Source organism: Lissotriton helveticus, chromosome 9, assembly GCF_964261635.1.
Source record: "Lissotriton helveticus chromosome 9, aLisHel1.1, whole genome shotgun sequence".
Taxonomy (NCBI): Eukaryota; Metazoa; Chordata; class Amphibia; order Caudata; family Salamandridae; genus Lissotriton; species Lissotriton helveticus.
In genome coordinates, this window is record NC_136070.1 from 587,814,021 (window position 1) to 587,830,768 (window position 16,748).

The following is a 16,748-nucleotide window of genomic DNA, read 5'->3' on the forward strand; positions in this document are numbered from 1 at the left end:
TTGAATGGTCACAAGAAGAATCAGAAAAGTATTGGCTTTTCATGGATAGGGCAGTTTCTGGAAAACACTTCTGGAAGATTCCATTCCTCCCTAAATACTCCAGACCCGCAGTCTTTATTAATCACCAATTACTAAATCCTTTCTCGAAGCCTGGGACCAAGTAAGTACGGAAAGGGGCTTAACCTCCTTTCCTTCTCCCCTCACCCCAATAGTGGGTTATGTGGATTTCATTCCAGGACTAAATGAGACTGAATTTCATCACTATCAAGTAGTAGTTGTCGTTCCATAGTCCTCTATTTGACACAGAAGGTTTCCTTTTCTTCGGCAGGTGGAGCCTTTGAACATGAACTACCTGAAACAGAACGATTTCGCTATCTCCAGATCCAACATTGGATAATGCACCCCACACTTCGTCCTAATGCCCAGCGTCCACTTACTGTATTCGAGAAGGGGTTAGTCTCCAAGTCTACTGATAAGCGTTTGGTTTCTGAACCCTATAAACTCTCACAGCAACCTACCCCTCAGATTAAATACACGAGTCGGAGACTCTGGGAGACAGAACCTGGCCGCTCTCTAACACCCAGAGAGTGGGAAGGCATATATTACCGGGCTCGCCACACTGGCAGTGTTGAAACAGCTACTAAGGTCGCCACTTACTGTTACCTACCTTACCCCATACGTCTACACCGGGATAACCCTACCCGTAAACTGGACTGCTGCCGACAATGCGGTTCCTAAGGAATCTTTTTACATCTGCTTTGGGAGTGCCCCAAAATACCTGCCCAGTGGTCTCCGATTTTAAACAATGTGGATACTCAAATACATACCCAACTCCCTAGATTTCCAGCTTATGTGATACTGGGTCTTCCCAATCCACTTTCCTCCTAAAGTCCCGCAGGGGATGACAGATAGGATAAGCTTTGGGAGATGCAATACAAAATATTCTGACACACTGGGGAACTGAGTATCTCTCTACATATCATGGGTGGTTACCCTCACACTTTTGTCCCAGGCTACTACCTATGTTAAATTATGGCGCCCTTTCAACAATTTATTGTCAGAATTTCGAGAATTCACCTGCCCTAAATATCTCTGTCTCCTTCGCTTAACAGATTTAACAGCCACTGCACCATCAGAAATTACCAGCTAGAGAGCAACATATGCTGAATAGGATCACACCGTTTCTTCTATTAGATATCATCTGGTTTTGTTATCTATTTCTCTCTCTTTCTTTCTTTGAATATATAATGGACCAGAGCTACTTTGACGCATGATACTTCAGGTTAAGATGATTTGTTCATTTAACTAAAAACAACTAATATATGTAAACCATAAATTTCATTTGCGCCAGGAAGCAATTCTGCAGGTCTTTCATGATGGCGGTGGCCTTCAGCTTCCTTCCTCTCTGGATGTTAGGAGGGCTGCAACAATCAATTTGCAACGTACAAAGTGGTTGCGCTTTGCTAATTCCTTGTTTGTTTCTTTTGGTAGTGTCAATAAGGGTAAGAAAGTGACTACCTTGAACCTTGTTAAGCTTACAAATCTTTGGGTGCTGTACCTCCATCACAGTTTCAGGGGCGCTCCACTTGATCAGTTCTCTCCTCTTGGGCTGAGACAACTGGAATATCCATCCAAGAAATTTGCAGGGCAGCCACATGGCAAAATCTAATCACATATTTATTAAACGCTATTGCCTTGATGTTTTGCTTTCTTATGATAATCTTCCAAGTGGTGTTGTGATAGCAGCTTTGAAATAAGTGTGGTTTTACAAACATTTACTTGTTTTCAGCATATGGTGTAAAACGAGTTTTCTTTGTTGCTTGTGAGAGCCTCAAATCATAATAACTGGGATGATGAGGTCCTATGAGAGGGTAATAAATCCATTGCTTACCGGTAAGCTTCATTCCCCCGATTAAGGTCCTCCTTTTCCTGGTCATCGACCCTCCCTCCCTTCTGATTTTACACCTGTTTTTGTCGGAACTTGTTAGTAGTAGACATGAAGGAGGGAGGGAGGAGTCTGTATTCTATTTAATAAAATAAAGACTAGTGTGTAGAAGGCCTGTCTGGGAGCAGGACCACCTCGTATTGTAATGACTGTGGCAAGGAGGACCTTAATCGGGGTTTTGAAGTTTACTGGTAAGTAATGGATTCAATGCCTCCTATCATATGTTCAGTGAAAACATTTATTCAGACGTCGAAGTGTTTACAAAACAGTGTTAGAATATTTTGTGCTTCTATATGATTTTTGGATCTATTTTCTACTGTGTTCTCTCTAAAACATCTTACTTGCTGTTGCTCACCTTCCCATATTGTTTTTCTTTCTGTTTCTGATGTCTCGTTAGCACAATTTATTCAGAGGTAAAACCCACTTTGAAAGGCTTGGTTCAGCATACATAGATAAGCCCAAGAATCATCTGACACTAAACTAATTTCTACTTTTACCACAAGCAGCACACAGTGATACAAGTTCACGTAGACTTTATGCATGTACAACATAATCTGGACTTTGTACATACTCCCATCCTGCACCAAACAGACACAAAACCTGCACTTTCAAGACAGATTCCAGCCTTCCACAAGCAATCTCCTCCAGTCCTTCCTACAATGTAGTCATTCAAATTGCATACGTGTTATCCATTGTACATTACTTTAACATACTGAATATTTTAGTATGAAAAAACCCTCCCATTATGACCAGTGCCCGAAACACAGCACAACAAAAGCTTTTCTATGCAGTTTTCTTTGAGAAAACCCGGACTAGTGATTGGGAAAGGACAACTGGGAGAAAGGGCAAGGGGAAAGTTAGTTAACTATAGCACATAGGATACATCCCATATCCACCCTGCATAGTCGTTATTAATGTATGTGCTGGTAGTTACCGCTCAAGAAACACGTTTTTTTTATCCGTGCTTGCTGAATAAATCATGTGTTAGCAATGGTCTGCACCCGGTGCTTGAGGTAGCGTTGTTTTCCACTGCCTGTTTCTGAACCAAGCAAACCTCCGAGTTTCTCACATTCATGTATGAGTAGAGCAGGCGAGTTATGTTTTGCATTCTACGCTTTGAAGTCCTGTTCATCCCATCATAAAACTGAGACTAAAGGTACAGAATGCAGTGGGGAAACGGAGTTGGCAAAGAAAATAAGTATAATTTGGATGCCATCCTTTTTGCCGTGTCAGTGCTAGTTTTAGTTTTTTCATGGCTTTTGCAAAACTTTATTGTTGGGGAACCTCCTGGGTTCTTGTCCGTCCAAAAAAAACGAACAAAAAAACTGAAAGCAAAGATATTTGTTGTTCTCAGCACACTTGTTATTATGCTGACACTTAAAGGAACTACTTTGTCTCACAACATGGTACTTATGAAAGGGAAGAATGATATTTGTGTGAAACTAGCAATTGGCTGTTCTTTGTTCCTACCATGTTTCACACACAACCTTTCTAATTGTTTTAACCTACTTAAGCAAATTGTTGCTATCTAGTTGTGTGCTATTCACTTTTTTTCACATGCTGCTTTTCTTTTCTGTAGGAGGGTGATTGATTCAGTGTGCAGTGACCTCCTTGGTGTCTGCTGTCAAGTTGAAATTTAAGTAATGAAAATTTCAAATATATATTTTATAAAATGTGCACCCAAATGCGATGCATTGCCAAAAATATGTTATGTAGTATTTTATTTATTATAAAACTTTATATGCAGATATGTTTCATTATTTTGGAAAACCTCAGGCTTATGAGAAATTCCTAAATCGAGCACAGATGACACAAAGCTGCCTCAGTTTAACAAAGATCTCTTCCCTCAATTCCGCTGTCTCACTTCTTTATCCCATACGCTTTGTCTCTCTGCTTCTACATCTGTTCACTCTCTTCAGCTGCCCCGTAAATAAATAATAAATAAGAACCTACAGGCCTAGTGATTTAGCCAACTTTCTCTGCCTGGTGCTTTTGAAGCAATACTCTATGCTGTCTCAATATGTATTTGTTCCATTTATTCTTATTTTATGATAATTGGCTTTTATCTGTCCGAGTGTGTCTTTGAGTTGGTTCTCATCACCTGTTGGAAGTCGGTTCCCAGAAGGCCACTTTTTTTAAAGGTTTTATTGAGGTAGTTTGCAGTTGACTTTCGGTGTATTGGGAGCTGTAAAATTGTTTTCCTTTATGTACATACACCCAGCTCTACACAAAGACGTACAGTGATACTACTAGGACATTAAGGCAACATAGCTCACTTCATACATCTATTTGTCTTCCTCCTGTAACTTTATGGACAGTACTAAGTTTGCACATCTGTCTTTGTGTGCGCCTCCTGATCATATATACAAGTGCATAGCTGAATACATAAAAATTGTGGATGGGAGCCATAAAGCTCACCCAGTTTACCTAGTTTCCTCAGTATTCTACTTTGTGCGATATGAGGCTTGGGGCTCGATGGATGAAAATATTGGTCGCAAATCACAGAAATACGTTTGAGACCAGTCTTTTATTTTGTGATGGGATCTATGTACTAATAGGTCACATCACAAAATCTCCAGTCTAATGGTTTGCAGATAAACCTGCATAATGAATAGTCTTTTATTCGATCAAAAATATGATCATTTACATCATATAAAAGCAGTACATTAAAATAAGACAATTAGAATGCATTAAAATACATGTTGTAAACAATGGAATAAGACAAACTGATAAATCTTCCATTATAAGAGCAAGAATGTGATACAGCATGCCCTTTGACAGTATTATGCTAAAGGAAATAAAACGAAAACAAAAATAGTATTCAGAAGACAATTTGCCCTGTTTAGACCTCTTCCACCAGGCATATAGTAAAAACCTCGAAATTGTAAACACTAACCCTCTTGTAGTGTGTGTCCTAAATAGGCGTAAAGCTTCCATAGGACGATTAAAAGATAAAATACGACAAATCAGCGCTATCCAAATTTTTCTGAGGGCAGCATAAAAAGGGCAGCAGAATAGAAAGTGCTCAATAGTCTCGGGAGAAATATGACAAAGAAGACACAATGGATTGACGGACACATTCCCCCAAGAACTTCTTTTGGCATTCAGAGGGAGTGTTCCATATCTAAATTGGATATACAACGCTCAAGCCTGGGGTGGTTCGATATAATCTAGAAACATCTCAAAGTCAAAACCTCCTTTAATGTGCAAAAACCTCTCGGTTAAAATGCCATGTGCAATACAGTTTACACTCTCTGTGTCCATTACATCCCAAAACCTCTTTTTAACAAGGGGGACCATAACTTTAGTAATAGACTCTGGTTCCTCCCATAGCTGCCCCAACCCAATTTTAAAGAACCAGGCCTTGATCTTGCTAAAGCACTTAATGCGGCCAGTTTGCTTATGTAGGGCTATCAGCTCGCCTAGGGCTGTGGAGTCCAGACCAGCCTGTTTCTAATGCGGACACCCAAATAATCGAAGGACTTAACTTGCTCCTGAACTTGCGACCCCAACACAAGTTTACCTCTATTCGATTTATATGGATTAAAAATCATGTATTTGGTTTTGGAGCAATTTATTTCCAAGCCTTGTCTTTGCAGACGTTAGCAAATTTATTCGGAAGATTCTGGATGCCACATGGTGTTCTGGCTATAAGCAGTGTATTGTCTGCAAAAAGCAGACAGGGCACTACACTGCCTGCCAGTTTTGGGGGATCGCCACCATAGTTATAGAGTTCTCCTATTAGACCATTAATATAAAGGGTAAATAATGTAGGGGCAAGAACGCAGCCTTGGCGAACACCTTTCTGAACCAGTATATCCTGTGTCAGGTTACCATCGGGATTCCATCTAACCTTAGCATAGGTCTCATGATGTAAGCGAATCAGAATCCTAAGTAAATAATGAATATTGAAAAAGCTTAATTAGTTGTTAATTGATACCACCTGTAACTGGCTAACAACATTGGGATGCTCAAATTTAAGGAACATCAGACCACCATCCCTGATTTTGCATTCCCAATCAGGAAACAGATTTCTTTTTTATGTAGCTTATGTTCGGTAACAGATCTGATCATTCTTTAAGAGAAACAGTTTTGGAACATATGCAGAGAGCGGCAGTGTTGTCAGTTGGCCAGCAGTGGCCCTTTGGACAGCAACATGATTCCCAGCACGGAAGCTATTAAACTGTGATCTCTTCCTAAATCTGTTACCAGTCCTATAGGCATAATTATGGAGAAAATTGCCTTAAAAAAATGTACTCGACCTAATTGAAATGCACTTGACCTCAGTTTCTGGAAGCAGAGCAAATGTGACAAGTTAACAAGATTTAAAGGCATTTTTAATGCTCATTCACTTTGTGAGCAACAAAGATGCCTTTAAATCTTGCTATCTTGTCACATTTCCTCTGCTTTCAGAGACAGAGGCCAAAAGTCAGTTTGTCTTCCTACTCACCAGAAAGGGCGAGTAGGACCTAAAATAGCTCACCCTAATTGAATCTGTCTCGCAAATGTGAGCAGGCGGATGAATTTTTCGATCCCTGAGCACTTAACGTGACATCTCATTGCCCCAGCTTGTTGAAAGCCTTCAAAACATGTTTTGTTTAAACAAATTTAGATCTAAGCCCTTCCATACACCTGTCCTTCTTCCCGTTCTGTTGCTATCTCGATTGCTCCTACAGCTTCCTTTTGTTGAGCTCACAGCGCCTTGAAGGTCTTTTGAGTAACAATGGCACTCTACAAATAGAACTTACATTACGTTACTGTCTCTTTTGAGGAGTCAGTAACTTTTTACTGATTTGCACCACAATTGCGGTTGCAAAATATTGATACATTCCAATTAGGAGGGGACTCCCCTTTAAACCCTTTCCCATTTTTGAAATTGCAATGGGCCCACAAAACCATTTGTGACCCGAAAATGCTTTTGTGACTTGAAAATGAATTTACTACATAACAAGCTATTTACTGTGCAATACCCTGTAACTGTAATATGTGCTTCCAGGAAATGCAACCTGCACATCAGTGAAGATGCCCCTGGTATCGCAACGCCCTGCATGTTGATGGGCGTGCCAGCAGTGTCTGTTGTGGCAATGGTATGCTGTGTGTTGAGGTGGCTGAAGTGCTACATGGGTGCAGCCAATGGCACCTAGCACAAGAGGAAAATGGGCAAAGACATGCTCTGGAATGATCCAGTGGCCATGAAATGGAGTGCAGCCAGTATTTGACAGGTGTTATTACCTGGGCGGCCTGTAGGTGAATCCAGCTCCTACCTCCAGTCAGCAACCATGTCCAGGGTTATATCAGATGTGAAGCAGTATCTGGCAAGTGCGGCTTCACTGGACACAGCAAATATGTTAATCCTTTGCATGTAAACCCTCTCTCTCCTCCTATTCAAATAATGCTTCCTCAAAAGAAGGGCCAAACCTACAAATACATTCAACGATTTAGTGAAGACAGGAGGAGGGGTTTGGGTTCCTTTCTATTGTGGTCAGCCTGGCTGTTATTGGTTGTTGTTGAAACGAGTGTCATCTGCAGATGGGTGGTGCAGTTGAGAACAATCATTCATTTCATTATCGTGTAATCCTTGTAATATATACCACCAGCATTTATTTGTGATGAAAACTAACGTAGCTGTTTAAAAACCTTATCTCCAGGTTCAATTATTAAATAACCGTTTTCAGTTGCAGTTTTCTCATTTTATTTAGTTCTGCATCTAAAATAAATAGATATATAATTATTGTGCATTATAATTTAACTTAAACATATTTTCAATCTCTGCCTAACTCTTACGCATCCCTGTAGTAAAGTATAATTAAGTGATGCCTAAATTACAGGTAGCTTACATACATTTCATAAAATGTCATACCTTACTTTAATTTTTTTAAATAAAAAAAATGATAATTGAATAATAAAAAACATGCTATATTTTAATATTTTTTTAACATTGACTTGAAATAGTTATATTATTATTATATATTAAATATAAATATGTATTACATAATTATATATTTAGCTATTTAAATTAATTAAACATTATTTCATATGGGATTTTAGTTTAAGTCCCTAACTGATTTCTGTGGGAGCATGTTGCAGTATCGGTAGTTGGCCATGTGTGCTGCTGGACTTACTTCAGCTTTGAGGTTGACTAATTTACTGGTTTAGGCCCTTTTTTGTCTGCAGTAACTTTACAAGTGAAGATTGGGAATAGCAATGACCTTACTCTTTTGTAGGTGGTTACACATCACTGCCTAAACCCCTCCCTTAACCCATTCTTAGTCCTCCCTATTACTCCTCTATCCCTCACACAATTACTACTAAAATGTATACTTGCGTGTGCGGAGAGTATGCAGTCGAAGTTGTGATGTTTGAGGGGGCAAGTAGGAGATCTCTGCACAGAAAAAATAGGAGAGGTATAAACACTACACATAGGTTTGTGAATAGCTTTTTGTAGTACTACAAAACGTATTACAAAATGCAGTTTGTGAATAGGACGCGCAGTGTTTCAACACCCAGATATGGCTACGCTCACCATCAAAGGACCTTCCGTATAGTGAAATTCATGTTGCTTTGATCACTGATGTGAACCATACTACTTGCAATCAATAACAGTTCGCAATCAGTGAGAGTACGAGCCATCATGTAAGCTGAAATTTATAAGTGCAACAATTACGCAGAATTGCATAGAATTAGACTGCATGGCTATTCTACTTTGCATGGTGACCATGGCATCCCTTTTTAGTACTTACTCCTTTCTTGTAATATAGAATACATGTAGTGCATTAACTTTCTTCACTGCAAAACGCGTTTAACATAACTTTTAAAAATATGAATGAACAAGGGGAAATGTATATTATAAATAGATGCATAAGAGTGATTTTATGTTCTGTGGTTTCTCTTTTTTTTCAGGACAGAGAAGACTATAGTCATTCGATAACTTAAGGAAGTGCATTATTTCACTTTGGGATAATGTCGCGTGATCCCTAAGGAAATTATGTATGACTTGTCAGTCATTAATGGATAGAACACATATTCCTCTGATGGCATCTCTAACCGTTCATAAAGGAGTGTATTCTTTTGCAAGCACAATTAAGAGGTGTTCAATCTGAGAATGACTGCCTAAAAGGTAAGTAAAGGATATTATATTTTAACAATATATAGGGCAATTAATTTTCAGAGATATATCCCTCAACACACAATTACATGTCACTTTTTTCAATCTTCCACCTGTATAGTTAAAAATATGTATATGTTCTCTAAATCTGCTCACTTTCAATTATTTGTTTCCTTTATAGAACACCTTCAGAGAGAAGATGGCCATAAATAATTTTCATGCAGGAGTCTGCATTGACAAGGTCAAACATCGTACAAAAAATCCTCAACATTATCAAAAATATTTAGTGGATCATTTGCAATACAAAGGGTGACTTGCTTTATTTTATTATCCTTTGGTATATTATTTCTGGGTTGCAATCAACCTTCTTTTTATGGATTTAAATCGTCACTGGTAGGTGTGTTATGCCCAGATGTCAGATTACTATCCACAGACTACCACTTTTATATTTTTACTTGGTTTTAAATATTGTGATGGCATGCATGTTAATACTTCATTTGGCTATCTGCAGGCTGATATTCAGGAGCTGATGAACAAGTCCACTGATCCTTCCTGAAACAGAAATGAACTTATTCCAAAGAGAGGTATGCACAAGCTGTCGGAGGCCAAGTATGCTTGGAACAGTGCAAGTTTCCTCCTCACTAGTTAAAGTGAGATACAAGTTTACCAATAGAAAATTGCCAGAGGTGTTACCATGGCTCATAGTGGAACTGCTGCCCTTGATGAAGAGAAGGTTGATATTTGATAAGGTAGTTGAAATGTCTTAATTACCCTTCTGTCAGAGCTTTGTGAAAAGACAGTAATACACATGAAATGGTCCCAGGGAAAGAGCTCTAACGTGAAGTCTGGTAACAGCAAACAGCACTGTCTGCACAAGCTGCTCCAAGCATTACCTTGCACTTGTGCAGCACTTATGAAATCTGTATACAAGGTCAAAAGCTGGCCAATCACTAACATCCAAATTATGCGGTGGAAACTTGCCATACAGATCTGCCTTGCCAGAAGAGAACTGAAGAAAACATCAAATCTGGCAGATAACAACAAAGTACCGGTTGTAATTTTCTCTATTTTCTCAAGTATATTTTATGGTAACCTGAGCCCTTGTGGGGCCAGGTATGTGCTTTAGTTGAATAAAATTAAATTACTAAGTTTTCTTAGATCCTTTTTATTTTAACTTGTGCTTATTTTAGTTTTTTTTATCACAGATCACAATATCAGAAAAAGGTCAGGTAATGTCCTATACTCAAATGAAGCCGATGTCCACTAATATGGAGGAGTATCATGAGCGAAATTGCTTTTTTGCATACAACGCGTGTTGTATTCTTGCTAATCTCTACTCAAGATTTTTTTATTACCTCCCCACAACCTTTTATTGTGCAGAACAATAAAGAATGACGCCAAAGTTAGATTGTTGCTGCTTAGAGTACTCTGGACAGTTTAAAGAAGGTGCATTTATTACATTCAAACACAATTCCATACTGTACAGGAGGGCACATAGAGCATGCACCTCAAAGTACTTGTTTAGCAACAGATTAGTTTATCTAAATTCCTAGATGGGTGCTGGATTTGAGAAGATGTGACCAGAGAATGTTCTCATGTCATAGAACCTGCAATGGAACATTGGAAGGTTTTTATCCCAGAACAGCTTAATAAAGAGCCCACTCATAAAGTCGGTCATACCTTGGACCTCATTTTAGCAAATCCTGAAACAGTAGTGGTAAATCCAGTTTTAAAACTTTTTGGGTCGGCCCATGCTCTTGTTTCTTTTAAGACAGTCTCTCCCACCCTCTGTGTCACCCAAGAAGGGGCTAATACTTCATCTAGGCCCTGCCACAAAGTCTCTGAATCCCACTTTATGGAGTCACTTCAGTCCCTTCCCTGTCAGGGGGATCTAGAACAGGTTGTTTCGGTTTTCAACAAAGGCTGATTGTGTTTGGATACCATTGGCCCTCTGAAATCCCACTCTTCAAAGCGGCTAAAACCCTCAGTGGAGATCCAAGCTTGGAAAGGATGCAAAGGCAATTTACCAGGCAGCTATTAGGACGGTCCAAAAAAACATTATTGGTTCGTCCATTTTTGAGACAGCCAATAAACCAGAGAGCTGCTTAAACTTATCAACTCTTTTCTCTCCCCCTCAGCCACAAAAGTTACCCTCTCACTATCTATGGAGTTATGCGGGGGCCCCTCTGACTTCTTTAAATAGATATAAACCGTCTGATCAATTTCCGGTGCAGTCTTCCACTACTCAGGGAGCTCTGTCCTACCCTCACTCTGGGCCGGCACTCTAGATTTATCCTCTTACCTCTCGCTATATCCGCAGCTTAACTTGCAAATTACAAGTCTGATTCCCCCTTGAATCACTGCACCCCCCCATCCTCAAACAGGCCACCCCTGTACTAAATCCTATCCTGATCTGTCTGTTAAATGCATCCTTAGAACAGGCACATTCTCTTTCCAGCTGGAAGCCAACTTTTCTACTCCCCTTGCTTAAGAAGCCTTCAGCCGACCAGAAGGTTCATGACAGTTTTAGGCCTATTTCCCTAGAGTCTTCTCATTTAAATATTTCGGCCTATACACATACTTCAGGATGTTTTGGGTTGATATTACCAGAACATTACAGGAATAGCCTATCTGGAGTCATTCAGTGACTTCAGAATGACTCCAGGAAGATCTTCATTTTTAACTTGGGTATAGGCTTAAAATGTTGGCATATATGCATTAATATTTTACCTCTAAATTGGTAGGAACGACATACATGCCAATAGACTCGATTCAGGTAGCCTAAAATATCTTTAGTTTAGATGTCTCCCGCCTGAAATTGCCTCTGCTTCAATAGAAGTCAATGGGAAAAAAACATTTCCCAGATTTTGTTTTCAGGATCGTCCACTTTCCTGTTCTGAAATGTTGACTATGTAATCATTCACAAACCGGAATGGGGTTTCCTTCTTTTTTTGTGAATGGTGACATCATTTTTCTTAGTAGCTCCGTGGGACCACTGCCTGTTCCTAAAAAAATAAATAAACAAAAAGTTTTTTGTTTTTTTAACTCAACCTCTATTCCTTTTAGAAGGGATGTGATGTCCATTTGAGGTTTTTATAAGCTATTCATCGATTTGCACAAATCTACAACACTTAAGCAAAGCAAATTTCATCCCAGTCATTACTGTTGAGAATGGATTCCCAGTCAGAAAATACTATGTCTAACCCCACTCACTTTTCAGCTGGAAGCTATAAAGACTAGCATTCCCATAAGTACTTTCAGTAGTACCAAACCGAGTCTGAGGCTCATCTCAGGGAGGTCGGATGGGATTGTGATGACTGGAACGAAGATGACTAGAACTAAGAGAATGAAAATGACCACTAAGGAAGCGGGCTGTTACCTCTATGTCCCCCATCCCAGTCATCACCGTTTGCGGTATATCCAAGCCAATAAGGCCTTTGCATTTTGTATTAGCAGAAAATATGATATATAACTATATACATGTACAATAAAATATTGTGTAGTTCCTAAAAGACCTATATAGGATCTGCACATTTAGACAACATGCACTGCGGGACTGGTGTCCAGACTGATTCCAGACACCCCCACCGGATATGTTGGCCTGTGTACCAGCTAGCTCGAAATGCCTCTATAACCTCCTCTTACCCAGGGGGAATACTTCTTGGCAACTATCGAACATGACAACCCTGATCCCTCAGGACTGTGGTAACAGTAACTTACTTTTGCTCAGTCACTCGTGCTTACCTGTTCTCAGATTGATACAAAGAATGAACGGTTCCGACGTTTTCAATAAGTATTTATTGAACAGTCGTTATTCTGGCGTAAAATAAACGCACCTAAATCACCAGTAGACAGTAGCATATATTAATGAGTTGTAGCACATGGAAAGTAGACAAATGGTAGGTTTCTACCATTTTGCTAAAACCACAGGCAAGTATATAAAATAATAATATACATGACAATAAAATGCGTACTCCTACGATGCACCCTAACTAGATGTACCTAAGTGTACCTAGCATGTGAGTAGGTGTAAAGCCAAGAATCCCTCTAGGATATAGCCCACCCCATTACCTGATGTGAGACTGCGGGACCCCATTCTGGTCTCGAGCTGAACACCCCGCGAGTGATGTCAGACCACTGTGAGCTTGAGTATCTGCTTGCAGGAAGCTCAGTGTTGTGCGTCAGTTTGTCGGGAGGGAAGTCGTGATCTCCTCTCTCTATTTCAGCAAGATGTGGTGTTTATATACCCTAAGGTATTCCCAGGGGTTCTCGGCATAGGGTGTTCACCCTATATGGGAAGGATATACCCAGACGTGGGTCCCTTGCTCACTAAGCCACTGGAGTCAAGCTATCCTGGCTGAAGATGGCTGATAGCCAGAAACCGGTCCTAGGATGCTTGATTCTGGTCCAGGGAAGACATGGCTTGGCAGTTCGGACTAGACTGTTCCCATGAGGCACAGGGTCAAGACTGATTTGCATATGGCCATGTCTGAACTGGGGTGGCTTGGTGAGCACAATAACGATGGATTAAACCCATATCTGTGACTGGGGGTGAATGTTTTGCCATTGTGCAACATTCCGTCCATCATCTTGTGTGTTTTGCTGTTCACTCTATGTGGGAAGGGTATACCCAGACGTGGGTCCCTTGCTCACTAAGCCACTGGAGTCAAGCTATCCTGGCTGAAGACGTCTGATAGCCAGAAACCGGTCCTAGGATGCTTGATTCCGGTCCAGGGAAGACATGGCTTGGCAGTTCGGGCTGGACTGTTCCCATGAGGCACAGGGTCAAGACTGATTTTCATATGGCCATGTCTGAGCTGGGCTGGCTTGGTGAGCAAAATAACGATGGATTAAACCCAGATCTGTGACTGGGGGTGAATGTTTTGCCATTGTGCAACATTCCATCCATCATCTTGTGTGTTTTGCTGTTCACCCTATGTGGGAAGGGTATACCCAGACGTGGGTCCCTTGCTCACTAAGCCACTGGAGTCAAGCTATCCTGGCTGAAGACGGCTGATAACCAGAAACCGGTGCTAGGATGCTTGATTACGGTCCAGGGAAGACAGGGCTTGGCAGTTCGGGCTGGACTGTTCTCATGAGGCACCGGGTCAAGACTGATTTGCATATGGCCATGTCTGAGCTGGGGTGGGTTGGTGAGCAAAATAACGATGGGTTAAACGCAGATCTGTGACTGGGGGTGAATGTTTTGCCATTATGCAAAATTCCGTTCATCATCTTGTGTGTTTTGCTGTTCATCCCCAGGGGTTCTACCTTGCTGTGCCAGTGTCGGACCTAAGATGACGTCAGGATGAACTTTATACACAGTTATTATGCAGGAGATGATGGTCCTGCTGTGATTCCCAGAAACTAAGAATCCTCATGCATAATTTATGAGGCCAGTGTCCAGGAAAAACCCTACGGGGCAGATTTACAAGCCCCTTGCGCCACTTTTACGTCATTTTCCCATGTTAAAAATGACCCAAAAGTGGCGCAAGTGGCTTGTAAATCTGCCCCTACGTACTTATGTGTAGTATTGTAACTGGGTAAAAGATCAGTCCTTTCAATCCATTATGTATGTAGTATAGGAGAGAATGTAGATGAAGGGTTATGATGATACCTAGACTTATATTGGAGTACCTATATGAAACGCCCACTCCTCATCCGACTGGACAACACTACTAAATTCTAGCATACTATCAAGGCGTCTAGAGGTTTGTGCGCAACAAAATAAAAATATTTTTCAAAGAAGTTAAAAAGCGTGAAAAAAACCCTTTAAAAGTGTTCTAAAAAATCATTGAAATAGTGGCTCTAAAGTGTCCGTTTATATAGTCCCAACAACTACAAGCATCCAAAAGCCATGCAGGTCAAAAAGATTACATTTGGAATACGAAGAAGGAAAAAGCCAAATCATTCCAGCCTGTGACATGCCAAATGTTTGTGTCCTTGCTGGTAGTTGCAACATTGCTGCTGTCTGCATACGCAGCCGCCGATCCCTGTAACACCTCACAAAGAATGTCAATTGAGCACAGATGATCTTCCGTACTGCCTGCAGCAGATGCTGAGGCAGCTTGTGCCATATCCAAGGCCTGAGGTTTGGAGGAGCCAGTGCCCATACCACCAGGAGCAGAAACTACCTGTGGTGGCTCTAAGAATGCTGCCAACAACATCGGAATATGCTGAGGACACTGCAAAATATGGGCCGTTATCGGGTCTAGTAAAGCATCAATGTCTGGTGGCGTAACCCATGGAAGTGTCAGACAGAGGTCCAACACGCATTGTTCTCTGCAGAACAGGCATCGGAGAACAGGTAGGACACAGTCCAACCAGACTGGTCTAAATGACAAGAACCAAGGGGCGCTCAGTTCCTGTAGGCGAGGTGTGCCCAGATGTTGTACCATGCTGTCACGGTATCTGCACTCCAGGAGAGCTGTTGGTACTTCCTTGGTAGCTGGGGCAGCGCAGCCGAAAGGTAACTATCAGGATTTCTGCTATTAGAAACAGGAGCAGCGGAAGCCCTCCAAAAATGCTTCTAAGGACGGAGTGTATAAAGTTTGTTATAACTCCGAGGACCGTCTGAAAGGTGCTTAACAGTCCAGACCCCATGGTTTTAAATAAGTTTACAATACCCGTCGTATCAGATATGTTAATGATACGATTCACCATATCTCGGTGAATGGAAAGGGCAGTTAGTACGTATAAGGGCCTGTATCTCAGCCGAGGACCTTGCGATCTGGTGATCAAAAGTCTCCTTGGCGGAGGTTAAGACAGGCATTTTCATTCTGCTGAGAGTATCAAATCGTATAAAGGAAACATTTAGCAAAGGCCATAACGGTGCCTCCCTAACTGTATGTGGTGGTGGAAACAATACTTGCATACAGCAAGTAACCCTGGAGCTTACAGTTACTAGATATGCGAGGCCCGGAAGCATCCCACAACAACCTTGATTATTCAGCATCAAGTAACTACCATTCGAGAGATGCCTGAATGTCTGGTGGCGTAACCCATGGAAGTGTCAGACAGAGGTCCAACACGCATTGTTCTCTGCAGAACAGGCATCGGAGAACAGGTAGGACACAGTCCAACCTGACTGGTCTAAATGACAGGAACCAAGGGGCGCTCAGTTCCTGTAGGCAAGTTCGCCACAGACCCATTACAAGCCCCGTGTAGCATAATATCCTGGCATGTGAGAGATCCACTTAAAGCGTTCTCGCAGTTAGTTCCTCTTAGAAACACTTCCAGATCCTCACTCTTGCATCGAAATCTGTATTGTAAATCCCAGGGTTCCCTGATGAATTCCTTACCCATCTTATCAGATCTGCTTGCCTGTTGTTGTTCTAGGCAATATTGAAACTGGAAAGTTGCGACCAGTGATGATATATGGCCGTGGACTAACCATTCTGTGGACGGTGACCCAGCCATAGTAAAGGGTACCCTATCCTGTTTTTCAATACACAGCATTGTATATTTCGCTCTCCTCTGTGTCATTTTCATCTGTTTTTCTGTTAAGTTGTATGCAGAAAAACAAACCTGCCACCGAAACAGGACCGACCGCCAGAGGTGCAGTGGTCCCGCAGGGCCAATTAGGATGCGACCGCCACCCTGGCGGAGTCTACGCCATGGGAAGGCCTACCCACCGCAGGCATTCTAATATGTATGGCGGTGCCTGCAATGCACAGCCACCATATTGTGGGCCTTTCC

At 41.2% G+C, this 16,748-nt stretch overlaps 1 protein-coding gene across 8 annotated transcripts in view; it reads left to right on the forward strand.

Annotated features, from left to right (window-relative positions):
* Positions 1–16,748, forward strand: part of MAJIN (membrane anchored junction protein) — an 801,090-nt gene that overhangs the window by 65,730 nt on the left and 718,612 nt on the right. For 3 of the 8 annotated variants that reach the window (XM_078660568.1, XM_078660570.1, XM_078660575.1), the window contains exons 2-4: positions 3,525–3,585; positions 8,846–9,062; positions 9,232–9,359. The exons of 3 other annotated variants lie outside the window; for them this stretch is intronic. In XM_078660568.1, the coding sequence (XP_078516694.1) occupies positions 9,250–9,359 (110 nt within the window). In that variant the 5' untranslated portion in view covers positions 3,525–3,585; positions 8,846–9,062; positions 9,232–9,249. The remainder of the gene's footprint in view (positions 1–3,524; positions 3,586–8,845; positions 9,063–9,231; positions 9,360–16,748) is intronic. 2 more of the 8 variants (XM_078660569.1, XM_078660572.1) reach the window with 2 other exon arrangements.